Genomic DNA, 17,957 nt, shown 5'->3' on the forward strand with positions numbered 1-17,957 from the left:
TGGAAGAAGCAAGGCACCCAGCCAGAGGCAGGCAAGTCAGCAGGGCTCTCCAGCCAGCAAATGAGTCAAAGGTGCCCAAACAGAAGCTGGACCAAGTCAGCAAGGCATAGCGTTCTTATCGCACTGAGTAATTGAGCGGGACCATGCCGCTGGGAGTTAGCTCATAGTTAATGGAATAGTTCCTGTAAATATTATTTTCCCTTCCTGTCTCCTCATCTCATAGAATTAAAAAAAAAGTCTTTACTCATCTGGGGGATGTGACAGGAATGCATCAAATTCTGGAGCCACTGCCCCTGTCTCTGAAATCCTCTCAGGAATCAGGAAGCCACACTCGCTGCTCACAGGCCGGCCAATAACTGTGGTTCCTTTTCCTAATGCCTCAGAAGGGACCCTGAAGTGCTCCTAATTGTGTATCTAAGCACACATAAAAGCCCCCCTAAGTGCACATCAAATAAATAAGTAAATGCAGCCTGCTGAATATGTAACCAGGCCCGACTCGACAGTGCTTCCCAAAGGATAGCTTTCCTTCAATACAGACTAGCTTGGAAGGAGAATGAGTGCCGATTTATGGATATTGAATACTACACTACTTCTGTAGGGAGGTCCTTGTGAGTCACAGGTTTCAACTTTCTCAAAGGCCCACTGAGTCAGCATTTCCTGTTTTCTTTATCATGCCTTCTGATGGCCAGAAGTGAGACTGGTCACTCTGCCCACAGGTCTGAATGAAGGTTGCGGACCAGAAGAATTTCACACAGAATCCTGGGATGGGTCATGAAGTTGAGCCATTAGTGTGGCCACCCACACTCCCATGACTGGGGTGATGAGAAGGGGCTGATGGTCACAGAGATTAAAGCAGCTGTTATTTCCTCAGGCTTTGATCTAAGGAATGTGGGACCTCCCCTGTAGAGGGAGCCCTACTTATGCGCCGCGAGAACCTGGTTCTGTCAGGCTGAATCAACGAGGCCTCCTAATATAGGACATTTAGTTTGCATTTCCACACCTTCAGGAAAGAGGTAAAAAATACTCTTGCTTGTACTAGCACAATCTGCAGAATGGGTAGGACAGCCAATGTCACTGCTGCGGGGCAGTTTTTGGGTTTTGTCCTAAGTCTCAATGGCAGACCACAAATGCAAACTAAGAGGTAACCCGAGGTTGACTCCAAGGGCCCAAACACCCATCATTAATCCCAGAGTCCAAGAAGACTCTAATTTAGGAAACGAGCGTCTAGGCAGTGAGTTATTTCTACACATATGTGTACACACATGTTAAAGGCTGACAACTGGTATGAAGCAGGAGACAATAACCTATGGAGAGGCAGGAGTTTTCTCCCTCGGCCACCATGATCTTCTCATTCATTATTCATGGATAAACCAAGACAAAAGTGTGTGAATGTGTGTGTGTGTGTGTGAGAGAGAGAGAGAGAGAGAGAGAGAGAGAGAGAGAGAGAGAGATTCCCTCCTCTGGTTCTATATTAAGATACATAAAGATTAACAGAATTACTGCCCATTGGCAAGAAAAGAAGAGTGTAACAATAGCCAAAGGGATGACTCTAAGCCGTGTGTGGTCTGTGAGAACTCTCAGGAGCTGGGAGGTAGGCTGGGGGTAAGAGGGAAAACTTCACTGGATGAAGGATGCAAGCAATTATTTCCTGAGAGAGGATGGAGGGTTCTCTAACGGCTCATACAACATGTTATAATGGATTCTCAGAAGCTATCGTGAATACAAACAAGGAGCATCGCAGTGGGGGAATGTGCACCCCTGACAGATCTCATTCATTTAAAAACCCTGCTTGTTGCTACTTTGGGGCATTTGGAGGAATAGTCTTCTGTCCTGGCATCTGTGCTGGTTAAACTAGGCTTATTTGGGAAGATGGAAGTTCCAAGGAGAAAAGGCCTCCATCAGACTGCCTATAGCCAAGATTGTAGGGCATCTTGTTGATAAATATAGGAGGCCCCAGCCCATGGCGGGCTGTGCCATCTTGGGCGGGTGGTCCTGGGCTGTGTAAGAAAGCAGGGTGAGCAAGCTATGGAGAGCAAGTCAGCAATGTTCACCCACGGCCTCCTTTTCCGTTCCTGCCTCCAGGCTCCAGCCCCTGGTTCTTTTCACTTAGAACGTCTGAATTCTTCTGAACACACTCAAAAGATAGAAACAAAGTTTTTAAAAAGGACTGTTAAAAAAGTCCCCACATGCCTTATTCTCTCTGACAAAACACACTCTGAGGGGAGGAAAAAAGCAAGAAAAGAAACCTAAGTTTTTGTTTTGCTTTAAATTTACTTTTTACCTTTTTTTTTTTCCTAGACAAGGTTTCTTTATATAACAGCCTTGACTGTCCTGGAACTTGCCCTGTAGACCAGACTGGCCTCATACTCACAGAGATACACCTGCCTCTCCTTTGGTCTGTTTCCCATGTCTTTTTGAGACAGGATCTTACTATATGGCCCCAGATGACCTGTAACTGTCTATAGCACAGCAACCTGGAGTTACAGGCCTCTTCCTATCATGGGGCTTTTTCAAAAATGGTTTGAAATGAAGTTCATAGCTTGTATGGAGAGCTGCGCTTGCTGGAGAGACCCAGGTAGTGCACTGTGTGGCGTTATTAGCAGGAAGCATTATTCTTCCTCCTACTCAAGCTCAGAGGCACCTCACTTTACACACCACCTTTCCAGAGCCATTCAGAACGGGACTCGATGATAGACGGAAGATCCCGAAACTAGAGTGGCAAGCGGCATCTCATCCAGAGAACCAGGACCAAGCTACTGTCCTTTCTGGTTTGAGATGGCCACCAGCTCTGGACACTTAGGGACCTGGGGAGACATTTTTGACAAGCCCTATGGGAACACTTGGTGGCATAACAGAGGACAAGCCTTAGTCCTTCAGAGGAAGCAGGAGCGCTCAGCCTTACCACGGCCTTAGCCTGAAGGTTGGCTCTTAGGACTATGGTGCCATGTGCCAGAGCTGCCGTAAGTGGGTCAGAGTGTCAGGGAGGGCCTCTGCTTGCTGCTGGTGAGAAGAGCTGCCTGGGCATGAGAGGCAGCTGTTGCCACAGATGCCTCCAGGGACTTAGATCTGGGCACGGATCATCTCCTGAGCATCCGTGGAGGCTTAAGTTGCTGGAGATGTACCCGGTCTCAGTGCCAGGAGGGCATGCTACCACCTGGAGGACATCCCTCGCGAGCGACTTGTTCATCCTCTGTGCTTGGGAACCCTCCGGCTCTCAGTACCCAGGACCACGCAGCCATGCCCGCTCTACCTGGCCAACTTTTCCCAAGTCTGAGTGCAGGAAGCACAGATGGCCATGAGGGACAGTGCCAACCTCCAGACCCATGTGGATAGCCTTGTAATACTTCCTGCACTCATAGCAGAGAGTCAGAGAGACAAGGTGGACCCTGGAAAGAGGCTGTGGGTTCCAACCTCTTCCTGGAGTTTCTGACACACAGAGGAGGTTAAGATCTTGGTCTGGAGGTACCAAGGAGGGACTTGGGGTACCTCATATGCAAGCCTGTAGGGATAACTCGCAGTCAGGAGTATGTGCCTCCTTCACACATGTTCCTGTGCTTGAGCTGTGCAGAGCTTCTCCTGAGTCCTACACACAACAAAACGGGGTTTGTGATGCTAATGATGTCGGGTTCTGAGATAAAGGACTCCTCCCCAAGTCTTCCAGCAGCTGGGATTTCATAACTGTAGCTTCCTTTCACTCTTCAGTTTCGCCTTTAAACCCCATTAGCATCTTGACTGACACATAGACCCCTCAAAGCTAATGGAGCAGAAGCATCACTTGGCCTGATGGGGGTATGGAAGGATTGTTCCTAACTTTATATTCAGCTGGTGCATTCATTTCCCAAGGACCCCCAAACTCTACACAGCGTCTGGCTGTCTCCCAGGGATTTCTATGATGAAGAACTGAAAATTTTCACTCATGTGCTGGTGACTTTTCTGGGGTCCAGCTGTTGTCCTTCCTTCTCTGTTGATACTATTTCCTTTTCTTTTTTAAAAGATTTTTCTGTGAGCACTAGAAGCCAAACTCAGGTCTAACTAAGAGTGATTAATTTATGTTATGTGGCTCTCTTGGGTTTGACATATAACCAAGTGCTATATTATTACTTTCATTAGAATTATACTTAAGAGAAATCAAGAAAAAACACCTACATAGGAATACAGTGGACAGAAGTTTCAGTACTGTTGGCCAGCCTTTCACAGAGCTTAGGGGGAAAGACTGAACCCTGCTGTGGCCCCAGTTAGTCACACTGGCCTTGGTTCACTTATGCTTTGGAAGTTCTTGACACTCTGAAGCTCCAGCTGAATACCTAAGTACCTGAGTACAGCTCCCTGGTATCAGGCCCACTACTGTGAATGTCCTAAGCTATGTTGTTCCCTAGCTTTCCCCTTCCAAGGAGGGCAAGGCAGAGCTGCACACATTGCGACCAGGACTTTGTGAAAGGTGTTGGGAGTGTGTTTGTCATTTGCAAGAAGAAGAAAACTCAGTTGGGCTGGTTGGGAAGAGACAAGTGGTGATGTAAAAGAGATGAAGGAAGTGAAGAAGGAACTAAAGAATTAGAAAGGCCAGATGGAGAAAAGTACCAGGGGGAACAGACGCAGCCAGGAAGAGGTGCAGGTCTACAGCCATAAAATTAAGAGGGTTAAAGCAGGAACATGGGGCACTATCCGCTTCTTCTGTGTAAATGGGAAACAGGGAAGTTTGGAAGCTTGCCACACAAAGCAGCACACTCCCCCAAAGAGGCAGGTTCTTGTCGCATCGTTCCCAGAGGACTACACCCCCATCGTTTGTTCATGACATTTATTTAGAAGTGAAATGATTTCCCGACCAATTGAGTGAAAATTCTTCCTAGGACAGGGCCATTTTCCCACTACCAATTTAATGAAGAAGGGGACTAAGATGCTTACTTCATAGACGTTCAGCCTAGGTGTACATAGAGAGTGGTCAGCCCAGGTGTGCATAGAGTGTGGTCAGCCCAGGGGTGCATAGAGTGTGGTCAGTCCAGATGTGCACAGAGTGTGGTCAGCTCAGGTGTGCATAGAGTGTGGTCAGCCCAGGTGTACATAGAGAGTGGTCAGCCCAGGTGTGCACAGAGTGTGGTCAGCCCAGGTGTGCACAGAGTGTGGTCAGCCCAGGTGTGCATAGAGTGTGGTCAGCTCAGGTGTGCATAGAGTGTGGTCAGCTCAGGTGTGCATAGAGTGTGGTCAGCTCAGGTGTGCACAGAGTGTGGTCAGCCCAGGTGTGCACAGAGTGTGGTCAGCCCAGGTGTGCACAGAGTGTGGTCAGCCCAGGTGTGCAGAGAGTGTGGTCAGCTCAGGTGTGCATAGAGTGTGGTCAGCTCAGGTGTGCATAGAGTGTGGTCAGCTCAGGTGTGCATAGAGTGTGGTCAGCCCAGGGGTGCATAGAGTGTGATCAGTCCAGATGTGCATAGAGTGTAGTCAGCCCAGGTATTCATTGAGTATGATCAGTCCAGGTGTGCATAGAGTATGATCAGCCCAGGTGTGCATAGAGTATGGTCAGCCCAGGTGTGAATAGAGTATGGTCAGGCCAGGTGTGCTTAGAGTGTGGCCAGTCCAGATGTGCATAGAGTTTGGTCAACTCAGATGTGCATAGAGTGTGGTCAGCCCAGATGTAATTGGTGGGTTTCTATCCTGGTCACGGATATAACAGCTTGGGCAGCAGTCTGTGAAGGCATAATGGACCAACAGTACATTCTCACCCCCAAAGTATTTTTCCATTTAAGTTTTCAATTTGTTCTTGTTTGAAAAACATTTTGCAAGCAAAAACAAACACATTTGTGTTTTCAGTGACTGGACTCCCTTTCTCTGGGACAGATGACTCTAGTCTCTGTTCACTCCTATGAGTGAAGGTATTTGCCAGACTTTCAGAACTTTTTCTAAGTCTTTATATTTTTTTGTCTCTCCTTGACCTATGGCCTTATTCCAAAAAAACATCATGGAGAACCCAGATTGGCCTCAGGAGACAATGTTCCTTCATTTTGCCAAAACATGTAGCCCCGCCCCCAAGAGAAAGAACATACACGACAGTTCCTCAGAGCCTGTTTGCCCATCTGCTCTTGGAGGATGTAGCCAAACACCCTACCTTAAGTAATTATAGCACTTTGTTTCCTTAGAGACTGGGAGAGAAAATATTTACCCAGGAAACTCAGACAAGATCATTGTGGAGTCACACACACACACACACACACACACACACACACACACACAGGATTGGTGAGCCCTCAGGCTCTGCAATGTTCCTTCGCATCCACCCCACTCCTCTCTCAAATAAAGTCCTCAAGCCCACAGAAGAGGCACCCTTACCTTCCTTGGCTTCACTTTATCATGGTGGTCATACTGGAAGATTCCTTTATAGCTGAGTCCCAGCCACCACGGTATCCCCTGCTTATCCTAGGATGTCAAAGGGAAGAGAGGTCAACAAGGGGCTGGAGAAGATAAACACAGACCAGGAGATTTCTCAGCTGACGACAGGGAAAAGACAGTGTCTCTGGAGTGGAAGGAAGCCCTCTCTACTTAATATCTTACCAGATGTACCCATCGTGGATGTCTTATGTGAACAGCGCTGGGGACCACGCCTGAGTTGGGCAATTGGCTCTGTTTCCAAGCAGAACCACAACCACAGCACCTGTATTGCTCCGTGTCTTACTTATTTACTTGTTTGGTGTAAGCATGCACACCTGTTTCTGTGTGTGTATACACACACATGGACTTACATGAGAAGACCAGAGGCTGACACCAGTTATCTCTCCCATCCCCGCCCCCACTCTCTTTCCATCTTGTATTTTTTTTTGGGGGGGGATAGGTTCTTTCACTGAATCTGAAGCTCACTGAGTGGCTAGCACTGGTTGCTCTGAGAGCTCTGCCCCCCCACCCCCATTTCTGCCTTACTAGCCCTAGAAATTTTACTTGAGTGCTGGGGATCTGAACTCAGGTCCTAAGGCTTACATAACACTTTACCAACTGAGCATCTCCCCAGCCTCCATCTTCACCTTTTAATGGACAAGTGCAAGTCCCCTGTCCCCTGACCCCCAAAGCCAGGCTGAGTCTCTCACTCGCCATACAGAAAAACTGAAATAGATATCATATTTTAAAGAAAATGAACGGCTTTCTGATCAAAGAAACTGCCACTGACTGTCAGATCCAGAGAGAACCCAGGAGACCATGGAGAGACTTCTTTCCTTTGAAGGGCAAAGATATTGAAGCCAAGGGCTCAAACTTTAATGGAAGTTAAACCTTCCCAGCCACACGGAGCTGATGGCAGCACAGACTAAGGGATGATGCCCTGCTCGCCCAGGAGGGCAGCTGGATGAAGACTTTTAGGACTCATTTAGCAAAACTGAAGCCGGAACATCATTAGAACTGGATTACAAACCCTGGGCCCCTCTGTTTATAAGACTCCTTATCACCTGAGTGAAAGTGGGGCTCCTTTGAGGACAATTCTGAGGAGTTCCCACATGCTCCCAAAGGCTAGGACTTTACCCTGGGCGCAGCAAGCAGCCTATCCACAGATTTGTACTAATTTTCACATGCGTGAATGGCCTAATTGATGTCTTCATCACAAGAGTCCTGGAGACTCAAGATCAGTATGGCGGTCTGTGAACGTTTGCAGGAATGAATTATTTCAAGGTGAGCGGACATATTAAAGACCAAAGAAATGAATGTGGGGGAAGAAGAATCATGTAAAGCTCCAGGAGTATATGATTTCTTTACAAGTTTTTCTGTTGGTGTTGAGGATTGAACTCATGGCCTCATGGGTGTTAAATGTAGACTCTACCACTGAACTACCCCACTCCACTAAAAAAAATCATTTATTTATTTGCTTATTTATTTATTTACAGCATGGAGGGTTGCACTCAGAGCCTTGTGCATATGAAGATATTTGAATATATGGGTGTGGACAGATGGACAGACAGACAGACAGACAGGTACATGCAGTATAAGACCGTATGTTGATCGTTTGCTGCTGTCTCTGGGAGGTGCCTATGCATGGCACTGATTTTGCTGAATAAAACAAGAGGAAACTCTGTGACACTGTGAAGTCAGAGTGTTAAACCCTGGCACAGAGGGATTCTGAACCCCTTTTTTTATTTGGGGGTCAGTGGCCACATCTTCCCACACAACATTACTGAGGGGGCTGGACCTCTGAGGGGATTCACCTTCTTTATCTGGAACAGAACAAGCGCGCAGAGGCCGGATCGCCCTGCTCTCGACACTGTAACTTGGGCTTGAGAAAGGAGGCATCTTTATCTATCCTGTCAGAAAAAGATGGCAGTGTGGCACAGAGTGGGTGGAGCTTAATAAGTTTAGACAGGAGCTAGTGACACATTGGATTTGACAATGCCACATTCAAGAACACAGTCTCAGATCCTTTTAATGGGTCCAGTTCTCCTTGGAAAGCAGACCATGTGGCATCAGACCCCAAGAGATAATAAGACATTCTGCCACAAGTGTTTGGTTTTTCCTAGTTCCTTGTATTTGATGGAGCCTTTCTAGTGAGAGGCCCCAAAACCCTGATTTCCCAGGATTCCTCTGAGACCGAAAGGAAGTAGAGATTTATTACATTACTTCACAAAAGAAAAAAAAAAGAGTATTGGAGAGTTACTCTATCAAAGTGTTAGTACCCTAGGGATAAAATTCAGTTGCTCAATTTCCCCTGGCAAGCAATCTTTTGACCAAGCCAACCTCCATCAACTCCCATTCCCCTCCAAATCTTCAGACTAAAAGACAAGAAAATTTTCTGTTTGCTTGCTTGCTTTTCCAGGACAGTGTGGGCAGACTTCAGCCAAAGAGTTCACTTACCTTCACTGCATAATAGTGGACACCGTAGGTTGGGAGAGACTCCACGATACTCATGTAGCTGTGAAGATAACACACAACACACGGCAACACAATAAGGGTTATTAGTCAGAAGTGGTGTCGCACACACACACACACACACACACACACACACGATCTTTTGATGTGTGTAATGAAGTTCTGGACTGCTTATTAACTTGGAAATTAGTAGAAACATCCCTCCCCCTATGTATCTTTCCAAGGAGAAATTAACTACCTTGATAGCTGGCCTATTAACACACAGTCTTTGCGTATGTGTATGTGTGTTGTGTATATGTGCATATATTCATGTGTCTGCGCATCTGAAAATACAATTATACAATTGTGGGTATGGGTAAGTGGATGTTGATGTCTTCCTCTACTACTTTCCACATTATTTTGAAACTTGGTCTCAGTGGCCTGGAGCTCCCTGATTCAGCTAGGCTGGCTGGCCAGTGAGGTCTAGGAATCTGCTTGCCTCTGCCTTCCCAGTGCTGGCATTATATACACACCAGGATGCCTGCCTGCCTATCTATCTATCTATCTATCTATCTATCTATCTATCTATCTATCTATCTATCTATCTATCTAAATGTGGGTTCTGGGGTTCTGAATTGGGGTCCCTCTGCTACAGGGCAAGCACCTTATTGACTGAGCTGTCTCTCCAGCTCCTAAACACAATCTTAGTACGTACTCAGAAGGGCCACTTACTTCACAATTGCTTGACCCCTCGTCTGGCCATTCAGCTTCTTGTAGTACTCAATGACTCTGTCTTCGCTAGAATCAGAAGGAAAGGATTCTGGCATTAGAGGTTGAGCATCCTGCTACACCAAAAGCACTAAGACGTCACCCTCCATCCTCCTGAGACCCTCTGAGGAAGCTGCAGCTGGAAAATAACCATGTCCTGAAATGACATGTCTCAACGCTGCTCTCAAGCGAAGTCTCTAAGCAATGGTGGGGATAGAAAAGCCTGTTTTCTCCTGAGAGGACTTACATTACTGTTACCTCTGATTGCTAATCAGTTGGATAAGATTAACATGCAGGTTTGGGGGGCTGTTCTTTGCAAGATACCATGGAATAGGAAAGCATGAGGAAGCAGTTGGCACCAGTCACAGAGGATGCTGCGGCTGAACTTGCTCAGCTCTCCCCTCTGATCCTCCTCCTTTCCAGGTCCAGTCCACACGGGATCTGGGGAAGTGGGTAATGTTCTTATCCAGGGCTCTAGGCCAAATCGTTCTAGGCCAAATCGTTCTGAGTAGTTAAGAACTCAGAACTTCCGTCTACGGCCATAGCACCCTGAATGCGCCCGATCTCGTCTGATTTTGGAAGCTAAGCAGGGTCGGGCCTGGTTAGTACTTGAATGGGAGACCGCCTGGGAATACCGGGCGCTGTAGGCTTTAAATAAAAATAATAAAAAATAAAAAAAAAAAAAGAAAAGAACTCAGAACTTCCAAGGAAGAGAGAAAATTCTGGAATTTGGGCCTGGTTAATAAAAATTCCAGGGCCACACTAGCTAACAGAATAAGATTACGGCTTATTTATCTTTTGAGGTTTTACTTCTAAAATTAACAGGAAGTTAAATGGCTCCTTGGTGACAATGGCTAGCCAAAATTTTCTTTGACAGAATGGAGTGTGGTTGAGGTAACGGCACAGCCTCCCTGGGGAAGTAACTGCTACCAAGAAAGGTGGTAACAATGGCAGCTCCCACTATAGGTGCAGGGGTTACAGTGCCAGCCCACAGAAGGTCTTGCATGCCACCTATTAAGGACAGCCCTTAAAGCTCCATCCTCCATACCCTGCCCTATAGCCTTGACTTAGATTCCCACTGACTCACCTGCCATTTCTTCAACAAGGGGACTCCTTTAGCTTTGTATAAGAACGTCATGATGGGGAGCATGTGTGATACCAGGGTTGTACCCTCAAGACTTCATTCACTGATCTTGACCACCCATTATTAATTCATCACCCCAGAATTTAGTGGAACCTTCTCTTACTTTTTTCTGTTCTCCCTCTTTTCGAGGGCCTCTGTTTTATAAGTTCGTGACCCTTGATAGCATGTTCTCTACCACATAACTGTGATTTGGTGAGGTCAACTTCTAGATCTGTGGTCAAGCTAACCAGTGGAGACTCACACCTATTTTTTTTTCTAGCTCTCGGCGAAAGCATCCCTAAAGTAGGGGTGGGGACTGAAAGTCACTCTGGTGCCATGAACATAAAGCAAGGTTTAAGAAACATCAACAGCCCAAAGTCCCAATGCTGACAGGCAGCTGTTCTACTGGCCTGATTACAAGGTCTCATGGGGCCTGACAGCTGCAAAAATTGCTGCCCCTCCAATCTTGTCTGGCTGCCTGCTATCTAAAGCCACCTGGCAAGCCACAGTGCTGACCTCCTCGCGCCTCCGCTTTTCCCACTTCTTTCTTCCCATTAAGTCAACAGGGGCCTGACATGTGATGACATACTCAGTGCCAGCTGGGGACTCATCTAGCCTGTCCCACTCCACTCCACCTGTCTCTGGAGCCTACAGAAAGGTTAGGTGCTCCCGGCTCTGCAGACTGTGGCCATAATACCTCAGATTGATTTAAGGACTGGACAGAATAACAATGAGAAACTCACAAGCTACAGAGAATTGAACGCTCTTTGCTTTTTGGAAATCTGTGTAAATAGGCTGAAAAATCAGAGCCAGCCACAAGCAACTGAGTACAAAGCAACAAGGCAGGGGAAGGGCCATGGGTTCTTTAGCATCGGATGGTCCATGCTACTGATTCATTCACAGTTGGGTGTGACACTGGCTTCCCTATCCTGCCACTCTCCCAGTTCATTAGACAATTGACTGTGCACTCATGGGTCTGGCTGAGGCCTGAGGAAAAGGCTGACCTGGTCATGTGCCTCAAGGATATACTGTTAAGATGGCTGAAGGTAAGCTATCCAGGAGAGAGATATTCACGCTGATGAAAGGCAGAGAGCAGGGCCAAAAAGAAGGCTTTCTATATTACTAATAATACAAACACAGAGGATCTGGCGGAGACAGTGCAAGAAAGATCCAGAATAGGAGAGAGGGAAAGAACGGGAGCTCCGCAATTGGCATTGGGGGTTGGTTTAACCATGTTAGACAATAAATAAAGACATGATTGAGGGATGAATTAGGTCAAAGGCAATCCTGACTCCAGACTGTCTACCACATTACAGTTCTCAAGTGTAATTCATCCCTACATGTGAGAACTGTTGGCCTCTCGAGTTATTATCATCAATCTTCTTTAATGAGGCAATGTCTCCCCAGATAGCCCAGGCTGGCCTTCATCTCACAAATATCCCCCAGACAGGGTTTGAATTTGGCCTCCTTGGCATGAACCTGTTCTTTATTTATAGATACACTGCCAAAGGAAGAAGGATAATAGGTCAGGTCTGAGGTGGAGTGAGAGATGGGAATCTGCTGTCAGGCACTCACAGTTTTGAGTCCAGCTCCTCAGGAGTGGGGCTTCTCTGAGAAAAGTGAGTTCGGAGTATGGGTGTCATCTCACTATGAGCCACCCAATCTGACGGCATCCTGAAGACTCGAATAACTGAACACTCAGTGTCTAAACAGGTAGAATACTAGTTCAAAAATTTTAGGCTGTATCTACAAGGCCTTGGGGAGCTGTGTTGTAGTTACTAGGACCAACTTGTTCAGTGCTTTTGTTTTCCTTCCCTCTCCTCTCCCCTCCCCTTCACCCTCTTCCCTCCTCTTCCCCCCTCTTCCCTCCCCTTCCCCCTTCCTGTCCCCTCCCCCACCCTCTTCCTCTCCTCTCCTCCATTCCCCACTTCTTCTCTCTTCTCTTTTCTTTTCCTTTTCCCCCTCCCTGTCTCCTTTCCCCTCCCATTCCCCCTTCTCTCTCCCCTCCCCAGCCTCCCTCCTCTACTCTCCCCTCCCCTCTCTTTTTCTTGTGCGAGGGTCTCACACAGGCTAAGCAAACATCACACCACTAAATTATATCCCAACCCCTAAATAATTTTTTTTTTTTTTGATTTTTCAAGACAGGGTTTCTCCGTAGCTTTTTGGTTCCTGTCCTGGAACTCACTCTGTAGACCAGGCTGGCCTCAAACTCACAGAGATCCGCCTGCCTCTGCCTCCCGAGTGTAAAGGCGTGCGCCACCGCCGCCCGGCTTAAATAATTTGTTTTTGAGACAAGGTCTCATTAAGTTTCAGACTTTGAGTTTATTCTGTAGCTCAGGGAGGTCTTCAATTTGCAATCCTCCTGCCTCAGCCCTCTGAGAAGTTGGGGTATCAGGCCTATAACACCAGGTGTCCTGCTATGACTGTGTCTTAGATGATGAGTAGCCACATAGCTTTCTGAGAAAGGTCCGGAGGGACACCAAGGACACAGTCCTGTCCTTGTCAGAGGGCAGTGGTCAGTGTATAAGTACCCAGCAGGAGTCCAACACACTCCTCAGGAATGTGAGCCCTGCTCCACCGTGACCCAACCACAAATGCCTAAATCACGTGGAATGAACTACAGCATAATGTTACAACGGGCTAAATCGGGATATAGGGAACAGCAAGGAGAAAGAAAACCTGCTTCTTTTGTTGCCAAGGAAACGACGTCCCTGCTTCTCCCACCCCTCTTGGTATCCCACATCCTGTCCATCCATCCATGGACCAACATGAAACTGGACCAGCACAGGAAAGGCTTCTTAAGGAGGTGCCAATTCAAAGATGAAATCATAAAAATATTACTGTATATAAATGCAGATTATGGTCTCTGACTTTCTCTTTTCCTTTTTTTTTTTTTTTTTTTTTTTTTAAAGACAGGGTTTACCCTAGCCCAAGCTATCCTGGAACTTGCTGTGTAGCTTATACTGGCCTCGAACCTACAATCCTTCTGTCTCATTCTCCCCCAGTGCTGGTATTATAGGCATAAACCACTACATCGAACTCTGAAAACAGTTCTGAAAATCTAAGTTGCCTGACACAGAGGGAAGAGGAGGAGGGATGTGGGAGCTGATATAGAGTCAGGCTCAGTGGTCTGAAGACTGTGCCCTCCTTGAAGACAGGAGACCTGTCTGTGAGAAGGTTCTGGGACAGGGGGGTCTTACCAGTAGGCCAGGGAAGGGTGCTCCTTCAGGGCTTGGGTAGGAAGGGCTGGCAGCTTTTTTAGGTCACTCCTCACCACCTCATTGCTGAAAGAGAAAGTCAAGAAACATCACATCATCTTCTGAGAAAATAACCGCCCTGCTTCATACAACCTGACTGACTGAGAGCCCCACATCTACTCCCTTATAACAGCAAGTGACAGGAGGAGGGGGTTGTTTTCGTTTATGTGATCTAGAAGGGAAAGAATACAGGACACATAAGGTGAGGGGTCTCCTTTACCAGCGCAGGGCCAGCCTCATGAATGCGGACAGCCTCACGAACACGGCCCTCACAGAGATACCGACTGTGTTCTGGGTCCTGAGCAGCACTGGGCATGAATGTGGGAAGAAAATGATCCCGGGGCGGGGGCGGGGATCCCAGGAGAAGCTTCCGGGCCCCTGCAGTTGGGCGCACAGATTCCAAGAAGGGCAGACTGTCTGCTCATTCCTGAAGTAGGTTTTGCTTCTCTGGATTCACCTCCTGCTGGAAACTGTTTCATCGGTGCACTACAGAACCAGCCTTTCCTTGGGACAAGCTTGGAGACTACTTAGCAGGCGTGAGGCAGATTATCCGGAACTATCGGGAGGGCTGATGGAGCTGGTGCCGGAGTCGGAGCATCATCTCCCATAAACTCCCACATGCTCGGGACTGAAGACAGTTTAAACTGTCCCAGATCAACCGACCTTCTTCGGATGCCTGACTATCCTGTAGAGTTCTGGTAAGATCAACCTTGGCACTGTGGAACAATGACTTTATCATCTACAAGTTCACACTCAACCCACACAACCAGAGTTACAGAAATAAAGTCCCGGCAAATCCCTTAGTCTTTCTAAGTGAGTTTACTCTTCTGTGCTCGGCTAGTCTACTGCTGTGTGACCTGTAGTCAAAGGGTCATACACATGTCCAGTCACTGGCAGTTCTGCACCCCCTTTATGCTAGGGATTCCTGATGTCTACATCTACACCCAGTTTCTAGAGTTAACAGTGTACACTTGGCCATGGTTCTGGTATCTAAATAGTGTTTCCTTAAACTGGCCCACCCCCAAGCCTTGAGTTTATCAGCTGGGCTTGCCAGGACTCATCTTGTGTAGACTTGCATTAGATCCATAGCACTAACCTAAGATGTTGGCAGCTTTTTGTGTTGTTCATATAAAGCTAAGTAAACACTGGCCACCAGGAGCTTGGACTTTACCACATAAAAGCAACGAGCAGGAGATCAGTAAGTAAAGAGGAAAGGAGGAAAAAGTTTGGAGGAGGAAAGGGACATGGGATGGGAAGGGTGCAGGCACAGGTGGAAACATTCTGGGGTGACTGGAAAGCAATCACCCTTAAACCTATGCTGCCAACTTAAGGATCTTTGTCTCCGAGTGGACAACACCACCAACAGCAATGGCCTCGGCAGCTCCATCATCAAATGGGATTGGGGAAAACCACGCCGGTCATCCAAGTTCACTTCAGTGGAGTCTATGAGCATCTAGATATTTAGTAACATTAGAATTGCTGGCATTTTTCCAGATTTACTAAGAATAAAAACAGGAATGTTCACGTAGTCATCTTCAAGCAGCCAATCGGAAGGGCATGCTCAACTTTGAATTGTTTGATTCAACGTATCCAAGCGCTTAGTAAAAAAAAGGGTTTGCTGTCTACTGGCCAGTGCGTTGGAGCCCTCAGTGTTATAAAGAAAGTACTGGGGGAGATGTATGTGGGATAGGACACAGTCCATACACAGAAGGTGCTCACAGTAGCTGAGAAAATGAGAGATGTTCTTTCAAAGATCACTGGTGGTGTGGGGAGGGGAGTGAAGTTAGGTCATGCTAACTTAAACAAGCAATATGAGAGTTCCGAGGAAATGCAGGCCGTTTTTGGGTGTGGTGTAAAAGTGGGCTTTGGGGATGACCTTGTGTGAAAAGGGTACAGAGCTCATATTTACTATCAACCATGTAACTTGGTTGGGAGAGATCAATTAGAGAGATTCATATTAAGGGACATGGGAACAGCATTCTGAGGCTGAGAAATGATGGCCGAGAAAGGTCCAAGGTGCTCCTGCAGACAATGGCAAAGCCACTGGAGATTTTCACAGAGAAAACCCCTGGCGTTTAGGAAAATGAGAAGACCAACTATGGCTGAGAATTACATGCCAGGGAGGCACAATTTAAGCCAACATTCAGTTGGCCAAACACTTGAGAAGCCACAGTGGTGGACTGAGGGTCTTTTCTGTCTCCTTAACTATGAACACTTGAACATGGAGATTTGGCTCAGTGCTCGTCAGTGCCCAGGGTGACTCATTAAACACGGAAAGGCACTTTTGCTGCTAAGGTTTTCTCTGCTGGAACTGTGAAAAGCAGTGAGCTGTGTCTTCATGGAGCTGAAACCTGAGCTCCGGCTCCTTCCTCTCATCGTGTCTAAAGTATGTTTGGGGAAGGGACCGAAGGAGGAAGAGCTCCTTTTCCCTACCAACCACGGGTCTGTTGGTAAACAAACATCCCTGATGACAGACGCAGGCTTCACTTCCTTGCTGAGGCTTGCCATGGATTCTCTTACTCTCCTCCAGGGCAGGGTTACACAAAAAGCATGCAGGGAAGTCACCAGGGCATGAAGCCTGTCCAAATCCATTATACTCTGGAAGGGATCCACGACTCCCAGGCCTCCCCAGAGGATGAGTCTGCAGACATGCTCTGTTTGCCTTTTTTCTGTTTATAAACACCTGCAGTCACTTAGAGGCATCCAGTCCTGGCCAACATGCACAACTAGAAATAAGAAAGTCGCTCAAATGCTCTAGAGACAGGTTGTGCTTCTGACCTGAGCAGGCAAGAAGGATGGGCCTGGTTAAGTATTGGGGTGGGAGAAAGTCACCCCAAGGGGAAAGGCTGCTACTCCACAAGGCTGTAGCCTAACACATGAGCTAAAAGTTCCAGCTTTCTTGTCCAGGGACTGCTGCGTTTTCGTTACTCAGAGTTCATGACTGATGGGGGGAGGATATTTTTTAAAATTATGTATACCATATTCTGTCTACATGTTTACTTGCAGGCCAGAAGAGGACACCAGATCTCATGGCAACAGATGGTTGTAAGTCACCATGTGGACGCTGGGAATTGAACTCAGGACCTATAGAAAGAGTAGTCAGTGCTCTGAGCCATCTCTTCAGCCCAAGAATATCCTTGAGTAAAGTAGGAGTATACAATCCTTTACCCACACTTCTAAAACCCACAAAGCTCCAGCAAACAAACTGTTCTTAACCTATTTGGTGGCAAGCCAATCTTTTAATTCAATGGTATGTTTTACTACTTCTTCCACCTGGAAAGAACATTTATTTTCCTTTTTCTTTCTTCTCCTCCTTCCTCCTCATCCTCCTCTTTTTCCTTCTTCCTCCCCTCCCCCTTCTTCATTCTTCTTTCTCCCAACTGACAGGGCCAGTCTCATCTAGCTGAGGTTGGCCTCAAACTCCTTATGTTGTCAAGGTTGATCTTGATTTTTTTTTAAAAAAATCTTTTATATGTATAGAGACTTTGTCTGCATGTATGTATGTGTACCACATGTGTGCTTGGTGCCCATGGAGGACAAAGAAGGCACCGGAGCTTCTAGAACTGGAGTTACCATGGAGACCACCATCTGTAACTGCCACGTGGGTCCTGGAAACTGAACCTGGGTCCTCTGTAAGAGCAACTGTTCTTAACTGCTGGGCCATCTCTCCAGTCCCTGACCTTGAATTCTTGATCTTCTTCCCCATATCCCCCCCACCCAAAGCTGACATTACAGGCACACACCACCACATCCGGCAAGATCTGTGGTTTTGCTCAGAGAGAGTGCTCTCTTTGATGCCAGCCCTGCCTGGTCAGGGTGTTAATTTCCACCTGGGACCAGTACTTAATCACGAGTCTGAAATCTGAGAAATCCTGAATTGAGAGGTTCTGAACCTGGAAGCCCTGGGACCCTCAAGTTTCAGATGTACCCTGCTAGTCAGCATTCCTTTCTTCATTAGCACAACACACCCAGGGAACTCCATGATGCTAGGAAGTGAAATT

The 17,957-nt window shown here is 47.1% G+C and overlaps 1 protein-coding gene and 1 non-coding gene across 5 annotated transcripts in view; one reads left to right on the plus strand and one right to left on the minus strand.

Annotated features, from left to right (window-relative positions):
- The window catches only part of Frmd4a (FERM domain containing 4A), a 582,923-nt gene that overhangs the window by 69,581 nt on the left and 495,385 nt on the right, over positions 1-17,957 (minus strand). For all 4 annotated transcript variants that reach the window (XM_041630653.1, XM_041630654.1, XM_041630652.1 and 1 more), the window contains 4 exons: positions 13,900-13,983; positions 9,541-9,606; positions 8,815-8,872; positions 6,319-6,405 (listed from right to left, as the gene is read on the minus strand). In XM_041630653.1, the coding sequence (XP_041486587.1) occupies positions 6,319-6,405; positions 8,815-8,872; positions 9,541-9,606; positions 13,900-13,983 (295 nt within the window). The remainder of the gene's footprint in view (positions 1-6,318; positions 6,406-8,814; positions 8,873-9,540; positions 9,607-13,899; positions 13,984-17,957) is intronic.
- LOC121432759 lies at positions 10,108-10,226 on the plus strand. The gene has a single exon (XR_005972216.1). It is a non-coding gene; the product is annotated as a 5S ribosomal RNA (ribosomal RNA).

Source organism: Microtus oregoni, unplaced genomic scaffold, assembly GCF_018167655.1.
Source record: "Microtus oregoni isolate MIOR12 unplaced genomic scaffold, Mior012 000035F_ref0000213, whole genome shotgun sequence".
In the NCBI taxonomy this organism is placed as follows: domain Eukaryota; kingdom Metazoa; phylum Chordata; class Mammalia; order Rodentia; family Cricetidae; genus Microtus; species Microtus oregoni.